General features: G+C 47.8%; 1 protein-coding gene across 5 annotated transcripts in view; it reads left to right on the plus strand.

The window, feature by feature from the left end:
- The first annotated feature begins 609 nt into the window (after nt 1–609).
- NLRP12 (NLR family pyrin domain containing 12) overlaps nt 610–14,738 on the plus strand; it is a 38,175-nt gene continuing 24,046 nt past the window's right edge. For 2 of the 5 annotated variants that reach the window (XM_042918198.1, XM_042918199.1), the window contains exons 1-3: nt 614–734; nt 7,239–7,630; nt 12,523–12,603. In XM_042918198.1, the coding sequence (XP_042774132.1) occupies nt 658–734; nt 7,239–7,630; nt 12,523–12,603 (550 nt within the window). In that variant the 5' untranslated portion in view covers nt 614–657. Of the gene's footprint in view, nt 735–7,238; nt 7,631–12,522; nt 12,604–14,738 lie in introns of all 5 variants that reach the window. The other 3 variants (XM_042918204.1, XM_042918201.1, XM_042918200.1) reach the window with 3 other exon arrangements.

Here is a 14,738-nt window from a genome sequence, read left to right on the forward strand (position 1 = left end):
TCGGCCACAAAAGAATGGGAAAGTCCAGGGGCAGGACTGCTGTACGTTGTGAAGTCAAAATGTGTCCACTGCAGAGTGGAGAGGGTGTTCTGGAGATTGTCACTGTTTGGGGATCCAGGACCGTGGGGAGAGGAGACAGGAGGTATCCGTTCTCCATTTCCAGAGTTCGAGCCTCACCCCAGTTCTTCTGGAGCAAACCTGCTTTGGTCAGCCCACCGGTTGGCTCCTGGTGGTCATAGGCTAACTACGCGAGGACGGCGTCTAACTCCAAACCATGCTAAGTTCCGTGGAGGACATGTCTGGCGTTCTAAGGGAGCTCGTAACGGCAAGACATGACCTGGTTTGAGATGTTGGGAGCATAGCAGATTTCTTTAGGCGCCTCGTGCTATGAAGTTTCCGTATCATGAGCAAGTGGCCCTCTCTTCCTGGTCGGTCAGGGCAGGAACGGTGGGGTCCTGGAGGGCGAGGCTCGAGGTGACTGTCCCCAGCCCCGTGGGGGAGGGGCCGGCTGGGCTGGGCGCTTCCTGCCAGGGTCTGCGGTCAGAGACAGTGAGGACACAGCTCTGCAGGAAGTTTCACAACCCCTGTGCTTGGCCCCCCACGAAGCTGTGACTGGGCAGTGGGGGCGGTGACCAGCTGAAGTTGACAGCTTCGGGGATGCTAAATGATGGTCTGCAGGGGACTTCACTTCTCTGGGCGTCAGTATCCCCCAAATTGGAGGAGTCGCCTGGTGGGTAAGTGTCAGTAACGGTGTAAAAGCTGGAACTTGGAGCCAGACAGGTCTGAGTTTGGAACGCATGTCCCTCACTGTCTAGCTCTGCAATGGAGGTGCACGCTCCTGCGGGCCCCGGTTTCCCCATCTGCAGGCTGGAAGGGTGATTTGCGTCTTATGGCCAGTTGTCTGTGAGCTGGTGATGCTGGGGGTGCCGACAGCAGCCGTGGCACTCGACGTCCTCTCTCTCTCTGACAAGGGTAAATGTAAACCTCTGCTGTGACACCCCCCACCCCGGGGCAGCTCCTGGTCTCGTCCAGTGCTACCTAAGGACTCAGCACTTTGTCACATCTCTTGCAAAAGCAAATCCATTTCTGTGTCTCTCTCAAAAATTAATAAACATTAAAAAAAAAAAAGATAAATAGAACTACCCTATGGCCCAGCAATGGCACTACTAGGTATTTATCCAAGGAATACAGGGGTGCTGTTTCGAAGGGACACATGCACCCCAATGTTTACAGCAGCACTATCAACAATAGCCAAAGTATGGAAAGAGCTCAAATGTCCATTGATGGATGAATGGATAAGGAAGATGTGGTATATATATATACAATGGATTATTACTCGGCAATCAAAAAGAATGAAATCTTGCCATTTGCAACTACGTGGATGGAACTGGAAGCTATTATGCTAAGCGAAATTAGTCAGCAGAGAAAGAGAAACATCATATGACTTCACTCATAAGTGAGATTTAAGAAACAAAACAGATGAACATAAGGGAAGGGAAGCAAAAGTATAAAAACAGAGAGGGAGACAAACCATAAGAGTCTCTCTCTTTTTTTTAACGTTTATTTATTTTTGAAAGAGAGGTGGGGAGAGGCAGAGAGAGAGAGGGAGACACAGAATCCCAAGCAGGCTCCAGACTCTGAGGGGTCAGCACAGAGCCGGATGTGGGGCTCGAACTCAGGAACTGTGAGATCATGACCTGAACTGAAGTTGGATGCTTAACTGACTGAGCCACCCAGGTGCCCCCTGGAGACTCTTAAATACAGAAAACAAACTAAGGGTTGATGGAGGGAGGTGGGGGGGGGGGGATGGGCTAGATGTGTGATGGGTATTAAGGAGGGCATTTGTTGGGATGAGCACTGGGTATTATATGTAAATGACGAATTACTCAATTCTATTCCTGAAATCATTATTAACTATATGTTAACTAACTTGGATTTAAATTAAAATAAACAAATAAATAAATAAACAAACTAAAAATAAATAAAATACAGAATAATAAAAATTTTTTTTTGTTTTATTTATTTTTGAGAGAGAGGGAGAGGGACACACAGAATCCAAAGCAGGCTCCAGGCTCTGAGCTGTCAACACAGAACCTGAAGTGGGGCTCAAACTCAGGAGCTGTGAAATCATGACCTGAGACAAAGTCAGACACTTAACCCACTGAGCCACACAGGTGCCCCAAAAGGGGACAATTTAATATACATATTATGTTCACATAGTTATAAGTTATGATTTGTATGTAATTACAATTTCGTATATAGATATGAAATATTCACATTATGTATATTTGAAAACTTTGTGTGTGTGCATATATATATATATATATATATATATATATACACACACACATATGCATATATCTTATATATAATTTTTAAAAGTTCTCCGGGAGATCACAATGTTCACCTCCAGCTGAGAACCAAGGTGGGGACTATCACCCCAGCTTTGATTGAGTTTAGACTTGATTCTGCCTTTTACTCTATTGGTCATGTGACATTGATCAAGTTACCTCCATGGATTTATTGTCTCCTACGTACTATGGGTACGACAGTCCCTGCTTAAGGGTGGTGCAGATTCAGTGAGATAACAGTAATGCACTCCATGGTTGGAACAAACTCATTCATTCATTCACTTCCTCATCTATTTACGTAATTCATTTATTCAAACATTAAGAACATCTCTTTTTTTTTAGTATTTATTTATTTATTTATTTATTATTTTCAGAGAGAGAGAGCATGCAAATGGGGGAGGGACAGAGGAAGAGAGAGAGAGAAATTTTTTAAAAAAATTTTTTTAAATGTTTATTTATTTTTGAGACAGAGAAAGACAGAGCACAAGCAGGGGAGGGTCAGAGAGAGAAGGAGACACAGAATCCAAAGCAGGCTCCAGGCTCGAAGCTGTCAGCACAGAGCCCGACGCGGGGCTCGAACCCACAAACTGTGAGAACATTACCTGAGCCAAAGTTGGATGCTTAGCTGACTGAGCCACCCAGGTGCCCCTGTTTCTTTCCACTTATTAACACACTAGAATCTTGTATATTAAAGACATGACATTTTTGTAATCAGAGCAATCACATTTTCTTGGTGGGGGGAAAAAAAAGTCTGAGGAAACGTTTTCAGTGTTTCCTAAACTAACCGTCATAAAAAATCGTCTTTCCTTGTCTTTAGACCCTGAGGCCCTTGGACTCAGAGGCTGGGATGGATTCATTCCTGTGTTTGTAAAAATAGTGCTGAGCTACCCAAGTCCCCAGATATTGCCAATTGTCTTCCTTCCCAAGAGAAGAAAGGACTTATTTGAAAGGAGATGTACGAAGTAGTTATAGATTCAGCTTTCCTCCACCCTCCCCTCTGCATTCTTAGAAATCTTTTTCCTCCTGCGACAGTGGTGGGGAAGGAGGTCAGAGAGTGAGTCATTCAGGGAAGCTCATATGTAACTCGTAAAGAACCCAGGTTAGGGGTGCCTGGGTGGCTCAGTTGGTTAAGCATCTGACTTTGGCTCAGGTCATGATCTCATAGTTTATGAGTTCAAGCCCCTGTGACGGGTGAACCTTCAAACATTTTACTAAGTGAAATAAGCCTGACATAGAAGGTCACATATTATATGGTTTCATTTTTTTTAGTTTATTTTTTTATTAAAAATTTTTTTAATGTTTTTATTTATTTTTGAGACAGAGACAGTCAGACAGAGTGCAAGCAGGGGAGGCGGAGAGAGAGAGGGAGACACAGAATCTGAAGCAGGCTCCAGTCTTCGAGCTGTCAGCACAGAGCCTGATGTGGGGCTTGAACCCATGAACCGTGAGATCATGACCTGAGTGGAAGTCAGATGCTTAACTGACTGAGGCACCTAGGTGCCCCTAAAAGAATTTTTTTTTAGGTTATTATTTATTTTTGAGAAAGAGAGAGAGACAGAGCATGAGCAGGGGAGGGGCAGAGAGAGAGGGAGACACAGAATCTGAAGCAGGCTCCAGGCTCTGAGCTGTCAGCACAGAGCCCGACACGAGGCTCGAACTCATGATTCAAGAGATCATGACCTGAGCCAAAGTCGGACGCTGAACCAACTGAGCCACCCAGGTGCCCCTGAACTGTACGTTTTAAAATAGGTAAAGTGGTAAATGTTATGCAGTGTGTATTTTTACCTCAATAATAAAAAAAAAAATGCTCCATGGCTCCCTATTGCCCTCGGGATTGAGTCTAAGCATCACTCAAGGTGTTTCTGACGTGTCTTGGTACTCTCACCTACTTCATCTCCTGATGTCCTGTTCTCCCTCTACCTGCCAGACCCCCTGGCCCCTCAGCGTCCCCCCCCCCCCGCAACCTGCCCAGCTGTGGTTCCCTCCCCTGCTGAACCCTGCCCACCCTTCAAGACTCACTTCGCACACCATGTCCTGCAGAAGGCTTCCTGAACTCTCCAGTCTGCATTTTGTCCCCTTCGTAGCATCTTCCACACTCTGAAATCCACACGTTTGTGTATTTGTTTGTGTTCCTTTATTTTGTCTCCATTAGACAGGAAGTCCCACAGAGGCAGAGAATTTGCTCGTCTATCAGGGAGACTTCTGGCGGCCGCAGTACTTAGTGAAAGTAGGAAGATGGAAGTAGGTCATGTTTGAGGGTCAGAGCCCAATACCTCACCTCTGAGATTCCCATTTTACAAAAGTTATGTAAGGACTTGTCCTGCGACCTATTTCTCCATCCTTTGCTGGGCCTTCAGAGGTTTGGAGTCAAGGTAAGGTGACTCTCCCAGGGTCACTCTGCTGGTGCGGTGGAGAGGTGCGGGGCCCGGGAGAGGGGCCCCTGTGGGATCTCCATGTGGCACCACCGACCCTGGAAAGTCCGCAAGAACTCTCCCCAGCGTGCAAGTCAGGTGGTCGCTGGCTTGCACAGAAACACTTACGGACTCTCTGCTCCCTGTGGGGGCCGCTCATCTTTCTGAGTCCTGGCGGAATAACGTTCCTGATTCCCTGTCTCCTGCCTCATGTCAACTGTCTTATCCTCCTGATAAATCCAGACCAGTAATAATAATTTAAAAATTCCTGCACAACATTCCATGAAATTCCCCACCCTTCATCAAGCACTTCACCATTTCCATATGAAAGTGAGGCAAGGGGGGCACCCTGGTGACTTCGGCTCAGGTCATGATCTCACGGTCCGTGAACTCGAGCCCCGCGTCGGGCCCCGCGTTGACGGCTCAGAGCCTGGAGCTGCTTCGGATTCTGTGTCTCCCTCTCTCTCTGCCCCTGCCCCACTCGCATTCTGTGTCTTTCTCTCTCAAAAATAAATTAACATTAAAAAGATTAAAGTCTTACTTTCCATTCCAGGTAGTTTAACAAAATATATTTATTTATCTATTTTCTCCAAACTGTGCCCTCCCTTAGATAATGTCTCCATCTTGGGTCACATAAAATGCTATATGCATGTGTGATTCATTCATTATACGGCTCATCAAATATAAGAGGGGCATTTACTGTATTCCAGGTGCTGTTCTAGCTGCTGGGAAGAAAACGGTGATCAAAATAGTTTGGACTATGGGGCAGCTAGTCAGTTAAGTCATGATCACACGGTTTATGGGTTCAAGCCCAACATCAGAGTCTCAGCTGTCAGCAGAGCCATGTAGGATCCTCTGTCTCCTCTCTCTCTGCCCCTTCCTCATTCGTGCTCTCTCTCAAAAATAAATACAATATTCAAACAACAACAACAACAAAACCCTATTTGGGGCTCAGTTGAACCCCATTCCCAGGGTAACCGATATCTTTTTTTTTTTTTTAAGGTTTATTCAGTTTTCAGAAACAGAGAGAGACAGAGCACGAGCAGGGGAGGGGCAGAGAGAGAGGGAGACACAGAATCTGAAGCAGCTCCAGGCTCCGAGCTGTCAGCACAGAGCCTGACGTGGGGCTCGAACTCGCAAACCATGAAGTCATGATCTGAGCCAAAGTTGGATGCTTAACGGATTGAGCCACCCACGTGCCCCTAGAACACACTTTTTAATATCTGGCTTCCCTTGCTTAACATTATGCCCACAGGCTTTATCCATATTATTTCTTGCAGCTGTGGTTTGTTTCTCCTCCTTGTTTAAGGCATTGGAATTGGGAATCCTAGTTCCAGCCCACGGCATCCTAACTGAAACAATGCTGCTTTGACTGTCTCCTAAAGTAATTATGTCCCTCTGCCAATCAGTCTGGGCTAAGGTACTGGCAGTAACCAATGAGCCCTCCACCTTCCTGACTTATGGCAACGTTGTTCACATGCACGGTCCCTATAGCAACATTGTCCACATACACAGGACCCATAGCAACATTGTTCACATACATGGTCCCCGGGGGGCCTGTTAGCTGTGGCTTCATCTGTATCCTTTTCATTCCTCGCCCAAGGCAGAAAAAAGAGTCTGTATCAGTCCCTTGTGCTGCTATAACAAATCACATGTCCACTCTACATGTGGACTATTTTACAGTTTGGGAGGTCAGAAGTTTGAAACAGGGCTAAAATCGGGGTGTCAGCAGGCTGTTCTGTCGGAGGCTCTGGGTGAGAATGCGTTTCGTCTCCTTTTCCAGCCATCATCACATCACTCCTCCTTCTGCTCCCATCGCCCTTACCCTCTGACCCTGGTCCTCCTTGTGACTTTTCTGAGCCCATCTGAACCATCCAGGGTAATGTCCCCATCTCATGAGCCTGGCATTTAATCGCATCTGCAAAGTCTTTTTTGCTCTGTAAGGTAGCACATCACAGGCTCCGGGGATTGGGACACAGACACCTTTGGGGGACCATTGCTCTGCCTACTTACCACACAGTCCCCCTCTGGGATATGGCAGTCTTGTGGCTGAGAAAAGAGAAAATAGCAGACCCCTGCGGTCAGGTTTGTAACATTTCCACCTAGAAGAGAGGTTTGCCCACACGGGTTGACGTTTCACACTCACGCTTGCTCACGGACCATCTGCTCATGCAGGTGGCCTGTCCAAGCCTGATACCAGCAGAATGGGGGGGTCTAACCACAAGGAGGGCAGTGACTAGCTTGAGGATACTGCAAAGGCCCACAGGCAGGGAGAGGTAGGAAGGAGTGTGGGGAGCCGGGAAGAGGGAGCAGAAGTGAAATTCTTTCTCGTGGTGGACAACTCCTGGGATTTCCTAATCTGCCCAGCTTCCTCTTCTTAGACGGGAACACCCGCCAGTGCGTGGGGCCCAGGCGTCACCTGCAGGGTGAGGAAGCTCTATTTCATCACAAGGACTGTCCTCTCTCGCTCCTCCAGTCTCGCCTGCGGCGGATCAGACGGTGGGCATGTTGGAATCGCACACCTCGTGTGGACACACTCCAGGCTCCGGCTGCTGTCCCTTGGGGTTCACGACGCCCCCATGCCCCGAGCCCCGCTTAGCGACAGCCTCTGTCGCCTCTCGGCCTACCTGGAAGAGCTGGAGGCCGTGGAGCTGAAGAAGTTCAAGCTGTACCTGGGCGCGATGCCAGAGGCTGAGGGGGTCAGGATCCCCTGGGGGAAGCTGGAGCCAGCGGGGCCCCTGGACACTGCACAGCTGCTGGTGGCTCACTGCGGGCTGGCCGCGGCCTGGCCACTGGCGCTGGGCCTCTTCCAGCGCATCAACCGGCGGGACCTGTGGGAGAGAGGACAGAGAGAGGACCCGGTGAGGGGTAAGGAGGCGCTGGGCGGTCAAGCCGCACCCCGACAGCTCCCTTCCTTGGCTTATCGCCTCTGCCCTTGGCCTTGCTGGGGCTGTGTTGGGTGCACAATGCCCAGGCTCCAAGGTCTTTGCCGGGAAAATTCCTACTTATCCGTAGAGCCCTGGAGGCAGTACCCTCTTTGTGAGTTCTTTCCTCTGCCCTGTCCCACCCCTCGTCCTTGAGGGGTGTGTCTTCTGTCCTAAGAGATAGTTGGGCTGCTGATCAGATGCTTCTGATTTCCTCCTATAACATGGCATGCATGTTGCGTAATGATACGTGCTGTGTTGTAAATGTTGTGTGATAGATATGATTATTATTACACCTATCATAGAGGTGGGAAAACTGAGGCTCAGACAACCACCAGTTGCCTCCAGATAAGAGCTGCCAAGATAAAACATACAATGCTTTTTTTTTTTTTTAATTAATGTTTATTCATTTTTAAGACAAAAAGAGAGGGGCACCTGGGTGGCTTAGTCGGTTGAGCGTCCGACTTTGGCTCAGGTCATGATCTCATGCCCTGTGAGTTCGAGCCCTGCATCGGGCTCTGTGCTGACAGCTCAGAGCCTGGAGCCTGTTTTGGATTCTGTGTCTCCCTCTCTCTGACCCTCCCCTGTTCATGCTCTGTCTCAAAAATAAATAAACGTTAAAAAAAATTAAAAAAAAAAAAGACAGAAAGAGAGAGGGAGAGAGCATGAGTGGAGGGAGGGCAGAGAGAGAGGGAGACACAGAATCTGAAGCAGGCTCCAGGCTCTGAGCTGTCAGCACAGAGCCCAACATGGGGCTCAAATCCATGTACCACGAGATCATGACCTGAGCTGAAGTCAGTCACTTAACCAACTGAGCCATCCAGGCGCCCCTCTTTTTTTCTTTAAAGTAATCCCTAGAGGGGCACCTGGGTGGCTCAATTGGTTGAGCATCCGACTTCGGCTCAGGTCATGATCTCACAGTCTGTGAGTTCAAGCCCCATGTCGGGCTCTGTGCTGACAGCTCAGAGCCTGGAGCCTGCTTTGGATTCTGTGTCTCCCTCTCTCTCTGCCCCTCCCTCACTCATGCTCTGTTTCTCTCTCTGTCAAAAATAAATAAACATTATATATAAATTTTTTTTAACGTTTATTTATTTTTGAGACAGAGAGAGACAGAGCATGAACGGGGGAGGGTCGGAGAGAGGGAGACACAGAATCGGAAGCAGGCTCCAGGCTCTGAGCCATCAGCCCAGAGCCCGACGCGGGACTCGAACTCACGGACCGCGAGATCATGACCTGAGCTGAAGTCGGATGCTTAACCGACTGAGCCACCCGGGCGCCCCAAAAATAAATAAACATTAAAAAAAATTAAAGTAATCCCTAGAGATGCCCAATGTTGGGCTCAAGTTCATCACCCTGAGATCAGGAGTCACATACTCTACGGACTGAGCCAGCCCGGTGCCTCCTTTGTTTCTAGCTTTTTTGTTTTGTTTTTTTGATGTTCATTTGTTTATTTTGAGAGAGAGAGAGAGAAAGTGAGTACATGCAAATTGGGGAGGGGCGCACAGAGACAGAAACCCAGGCAGGCTCCACACTGTCAGCCCAGAACCCGATGTGGGGCTCAAACCCATGAACCGTGAGATCATGACCTGGGCCGAAATCAAAAGTCAGACGCTTAACCGACTGAGCCACCCAGGCGCCCCTGTTTTGCTTCTTTAAAGTAGCCATCCGAGTAAGTCCAAAGTCTGATTCCTATCACTTTTGATTGGTTTTACTGGGGCATCATATCGGAGTCCTTGTTTCCCCAAACCTCACACATCCAGGCTTTGTCAAATCCCAGCACTTACAGCTCTAAGCATTTCCCCCCACTTCTGCTGCCCAGCGCCCAGCGGGTGACCCACCTTGCACGTGGCTGACTGCCACCTGCTATGCTTGACCCTCACCCCTCACCTCTCCGTACAGGCTTTCCCCACTCAGCAGGCACAATAATCTTTACAACCATGGATTAAATCACCTCCTCCCTTGCTTTCAAGCCTCCAGTAGCCTCCTGTTGTGAGTAGATTGTAATCCAAATTGCTCAAGGTGTTCCTACAAGGCCCGCTGAGCCAGTCTTTCCAAACCCACCCAGCACTTACCCCAAAGCTCATTGCTGTTGTGTCATTGTGTTCTTCCCCAGGACCTTTACACTTGCTGCCTTAGGTTGTTTTGTTTTGGTTTTGTTTTGTTTTTTTTTTTTCTGCTTAGAATGGCCCTGCTCACATATCTGGCCCTTTGCCATTCAGATCTCAGATTAAGTACCTTATCCTCTGTTCTGATCACCCCCTATTCACCCCACTGGTGAAGGAGACATATCCCACCCTAAGTGGTTTCAGATGGCTGAACACAGACACCAAACACAGGACGGATGAGACTAACATTTGTCGCATACACTCACAGCTCAGAAGAGGAGACCCCATGCACCATGGGAGTCTCACTGGGTTGATTTCAGGAAGGTAGTGAACCTCAAGGGGCTGTAGGAGGCAGCCTTTGTAGACAGAGGAGTGTGGGGGCTTTGGGATTGTTGGAAGAGGACAATGTTGGCTTGTCTGGATAATTTCACGGGCCAGCAGAGAACTGGAACTCGGGAGAATGAGGACCAGTGAGGTGCAGTCAGTCTAGGAGGTGGGGATGAGGCAGCTGGTCCAATTCTAGTAGGAACACTAGCCAAGGGGGCAGGCTGTGTCACTAGGTGGGGACACACCTGGCCAGAGCACGGGAACTCACACTGAGGCTTACACTCCGGGGTCCTGTGAGATCAAAGATGTCCAGGAAGCACTTGGAATATTTGATCTTACAATACACCCACAGAAAAGCCATTCTTGTCCACCCAAACTAAAATACTACTGTTAATTACTCTGTCATGTACTCTTATTTCATTGTAAAGACAATTTCCATCATTATCTGAAGTTTTGTGAAGTGTTTACTTTTTTTTTTCTTTTGAAAGAGAGAAAGAGAGAGGGAGAGAAGAATCTTAAGCAGGCTCCACACTCAGCACAGAGCCCGATGCATGGCTCAATCCCAGGATCCTGGGATCACAACCTGAGCCAAAATTAACAGATGCTCAACTGACTGAGCGACCCAGGCTCTCCTGAAAAGTTTGTTTTTTATGTGCTCAACTCTCCACACCATAGAGAATAAGGTCCACGGGGTAGAGACCTTGTGTCTTGTTTATTGCTGTGTATCCAATGCTAGGAAAATGCATGGATAACACTGGTGCCCAAAATAGGTATATTTTTTGGGTGGCTGGATGAATGGATGGATGGGGTAGGTGGGTGGATGGGTGGATGGATGGAATGGGAGAATGGGTGGGTGGATGGATGGGTGGATGGGTGGATGGACGGGTGGGTGGAGGGATGGATGGATGGATGGATGGATGGATGGATGGATGGATGGAGGCAGGGATGGGTGGAAGGATGGATGGATGGATGGATGGGTGGGTGGGTGGATGGAGGGATGGGTGGATGGGTGGGTGGGTGGATGGAGGGATGGGTGGATGGGTGGGTGGATGGATGGGTGGATGGATTGGTGGATGGATGGAGGGGTGGATAGATGGATGGGATGGGTGTATGGGTGGATGGATGGATGGATGGATGGATGGATGGATGGATGGATGGGTGGATAGATGGGTGGATGGATGGATGGATGGATGGATGGATGGATGGATGAATGGAGGGATGGGTAGAGGGATGGAGGGGTGGATGGATGGGTAGATAGGTGGGTGGATGGATGGGTGGATAAGTGGGTGGATGGATGGATGGAGGGAGGGAGGGAAGGATGGAGGGAGGGATGAGTGTATGCATTGGATGGATGGATAGATGGGTCGCTGGATGGATGGAGATGGATGGATGGATGGATGGATGGGTGATGGGTGGATGGATAGTTGGATGTGTGGATGGATGGATGGAGATGGAAACATGGGTGGGTGGATGGGTGGATGGATGGATAGATGGGTCGCTGGATGGATGGAGATGGATGGATGGATGGATGGATGTGTAGATAGATGGATGGAGATGGATGGATGAGTGGATGAATGGATAGTTGGATGGGTGGGTGGATGGATGGGTGGATCGATGGATGGATGGGTGGGTGGGTAGATCGATGGATGGATGGGTGGGTGGGTGGATGGATGGCTGGATGGATGGGTGGATGGGTGGGTGGATGGCTGGATGGATGGGTGGATGGGTAGATGGATGGGTGGATGGATGGATGGGTGGATGGGTAGATGGATGGGTGGATGAATGGATGGAATGGTGGGTGGGTGGGTGGATGGATGGGTGGATCGATGGATGGATGGGTGGGTGGGTAGATCGATGGATGGATGGGTGGGTGGATGGGTAGATGGATGGGTGGATTGGTGGATGGATGGGCGGGTGGGTGGATGGGTGGGTGGTGGATGGAGGGATGGAGGAATGGATGGGTGGATGGGTAGATGTATGGGTAGATGGAGGATGGAGATGGATGGATGAATGGATGGATGGATGGATGGATGAATGGATGGATGGATGGATGAGGTGTGGGCAAGGACTGAAGGAGAGGGAGGAAATCCAAGCTGACTCACGACTTCCTGCCTGAAAGGATTTGTTGGATCAATGGAGGTGCTGATCCCCACAATGTGTACCCAGGAGGGAGAGTGGGTTATGGAGAGCAAGCGTTTTCAACAGTAATGCATGTGAGGTGAATGCCAAACATTCTGGGGTGTGGGTGGACAGGGAATTATCATGTAGACAGGCTGATGTAATAGTAACTAGTATTTTTTTAATTGACATATAAATTATATTAGCTTCAGGTGTTAAAAGTAGCTAATATTATTGAGAGCTAGCCAGATATATGCTAGCTGATCTTCCAAAATTTCTCTTCCAGATACCCCACCTGATGGCTCATCCTCACTGGAGAGCCAGTCAGTATGTTGTCTGGAAGTCTTTCCTGGAACGCCAAGGAAAGGTGAGTCATGAGCCATGTATCTGGTAGAATACACGAGGCTACACGTATCAGACTGTCCAATGGACTAGATCAAGCAAAAAAAAAAATATTTAATGTTTGCATTAAAGAAAAGCATAACAAGAAATCTTGACATGGGTGGTTTCTGCACATAAACTCTGCCTTATGTGGCCGGTTAGCAACACCATCAAATCCCCAACTTCCTGCTGTTACACTTGTCCTAAGATTTGTCACCTCATGGTTGCAAGATGGCAACCAAACCATTTCATGCAAGTGAATTCCAAGCAGGGAAAAAAAAGAGAGACAAAAGATTTTCCTCTTCATGAGAGTATCATTTTTTAAAATTTATTTTATTGAGAGAGAGAGAGAAAGAGACAGACAGACAGACAGCAGGGGAGGGGCAGAGAGAAAAGGAAGGAGTGAGAATCCCAAGCAGGCTCCACACTGTCAGCACAGAGCCCAATGCAGGGCTCGAACTCATGAACTGTGAGATCGTGACCTGAGCCAAGATCAAGAGTCAGTTGCTCAACTGACTGAGCCACCCATCCACCCATCCATCCACCCATAAAATCTTTTCAACAAGCTTCCCCCTTCCCGGTGGTCATCCCTTTGTACCTCATTGGTCGGAACTGGGGCACATTCCCAGACCAGCCACTGCCAACAGGGAATGAGATTGTTCATGACTGGTTTAGCCAAACTGTGATTCATCCTCTGGGGCTTGTGAAGGGACAGCATATGGCTGGTATCAGGCATCAGCTCTGGGGCATCTGGCTGGCTCAGTAGTGGACCATGTGACTCTTGATCTCTGGGTTGTGACTTAGAGCCCCACTTTCAGTGTAGAGATTACTTTAAAATAGAATATAAAAAGGGGCTCCTGGGTGGCTCAGTCGGTTAAGCGGCTGACTTCAGCTCAGGTCATGATCTCACAGTTAGTGAGTTCAAGCCCCACATTGGGCTCTGTGCTGACAGCTCAGAGCCTGGAGCCTGCTTCAGATTCTGTGTCTCTGTCTCTCTCTGTTCCTCCCCCACTCACACTATGTCTCTCTCTCTCAAAAATAAATAGAGATTAAAACATTTTTTTTAAATCTAAAAAAAAAAAAAAGGAACAGCATCCATCACCTTAATAAAATTGGGACTGTTGGTGAAGAAGAAATGAGTATGGGCTGCTGGACAGAGAGTATCATTGTCAACAAGAACACAAATGATTCTGGACACCTTTCAAGGGTATCTTTATGCACTGGGCATAGCACATGGCCAATATGTGGTAATTCCATTTTCATTCTCATCATTATTTTAAACTTTTCTATTTTCCTAATATTCCCCATGTCTGAAAATAAGAGCCCTTTCTCTACAGGAAAAGATTAAGACTTCTACAAAATCCAAGCATTACTGTCACAATTATCTTTGTTCAATTAAAAAAAAAAATGTAGGGGTGCCTGGGTGGCTTAGTCGGTTAGGGGTCCGACTTCAGCTCAGGTCATGATCTCACGGTTCGTGGGTTCAAGCCCCACATCGTGCTCTATGCTGATGGCTCAGAGCCTGGAGCCTGCTTCAGATTCTGTGTCTCCTTCTCTCTCTGTCTCTCCCCACTAGTGCTCTCTCTCTCTCTCTCAAAAATAAAATATTAAAAAAAAAATACAATAAATTAAAAAAAAACCTTTCTACGCGAAATAGAATCACCATTGATGAAAGAGAAGTGCAACTGGTATATTTATAAACTCAGAAGTATTGATATTTATCAATACACATTAAGGGAGGAATAAGATAACTTTATCAGAGGATGAATGGATCAACAAAATATGGTATATATACATACAATGGAATATTATTCAGACTTAAAATGGAATGAAATTTTGATACTTGCTACAGCATAGATGTACTTCAAAAACATTATGCTAAGTCAGGGGCGCCTGGGTGGCTCAGCTGGTTAAGCATCCATCCATCCACCCATAAAATCTTTTCAATAAGCTTCCCCCTTCCCGGTGGTCTCTTGGTCTCAGCTTGAGACTCTCCCCCTTGAGACTCTTGGTCTCAGCTCAGGTCTTGATCTCAGGGTTCAAGACCTGCATTGGATTGTAAGAAAAAAGAAAACATTTTGTTAAGTCAAATGAGCCAACACAATAGGACAAATATCGTGT

The sequence above is a fragment of the Panthera leo genome, chromosome E2 (assembly GCF_018350215.1).
Source record: "Panthera leo isolate Ple1 chromosome E2, P.leo_Ple1_pat1.1, whole genome shotgun sequence".
NCBI classification, from domain to species: Eukaryota; Metazoa; Chordata; class Mammalia; order Carnivora; family Felidae; genus Panthera; species Panthera leo.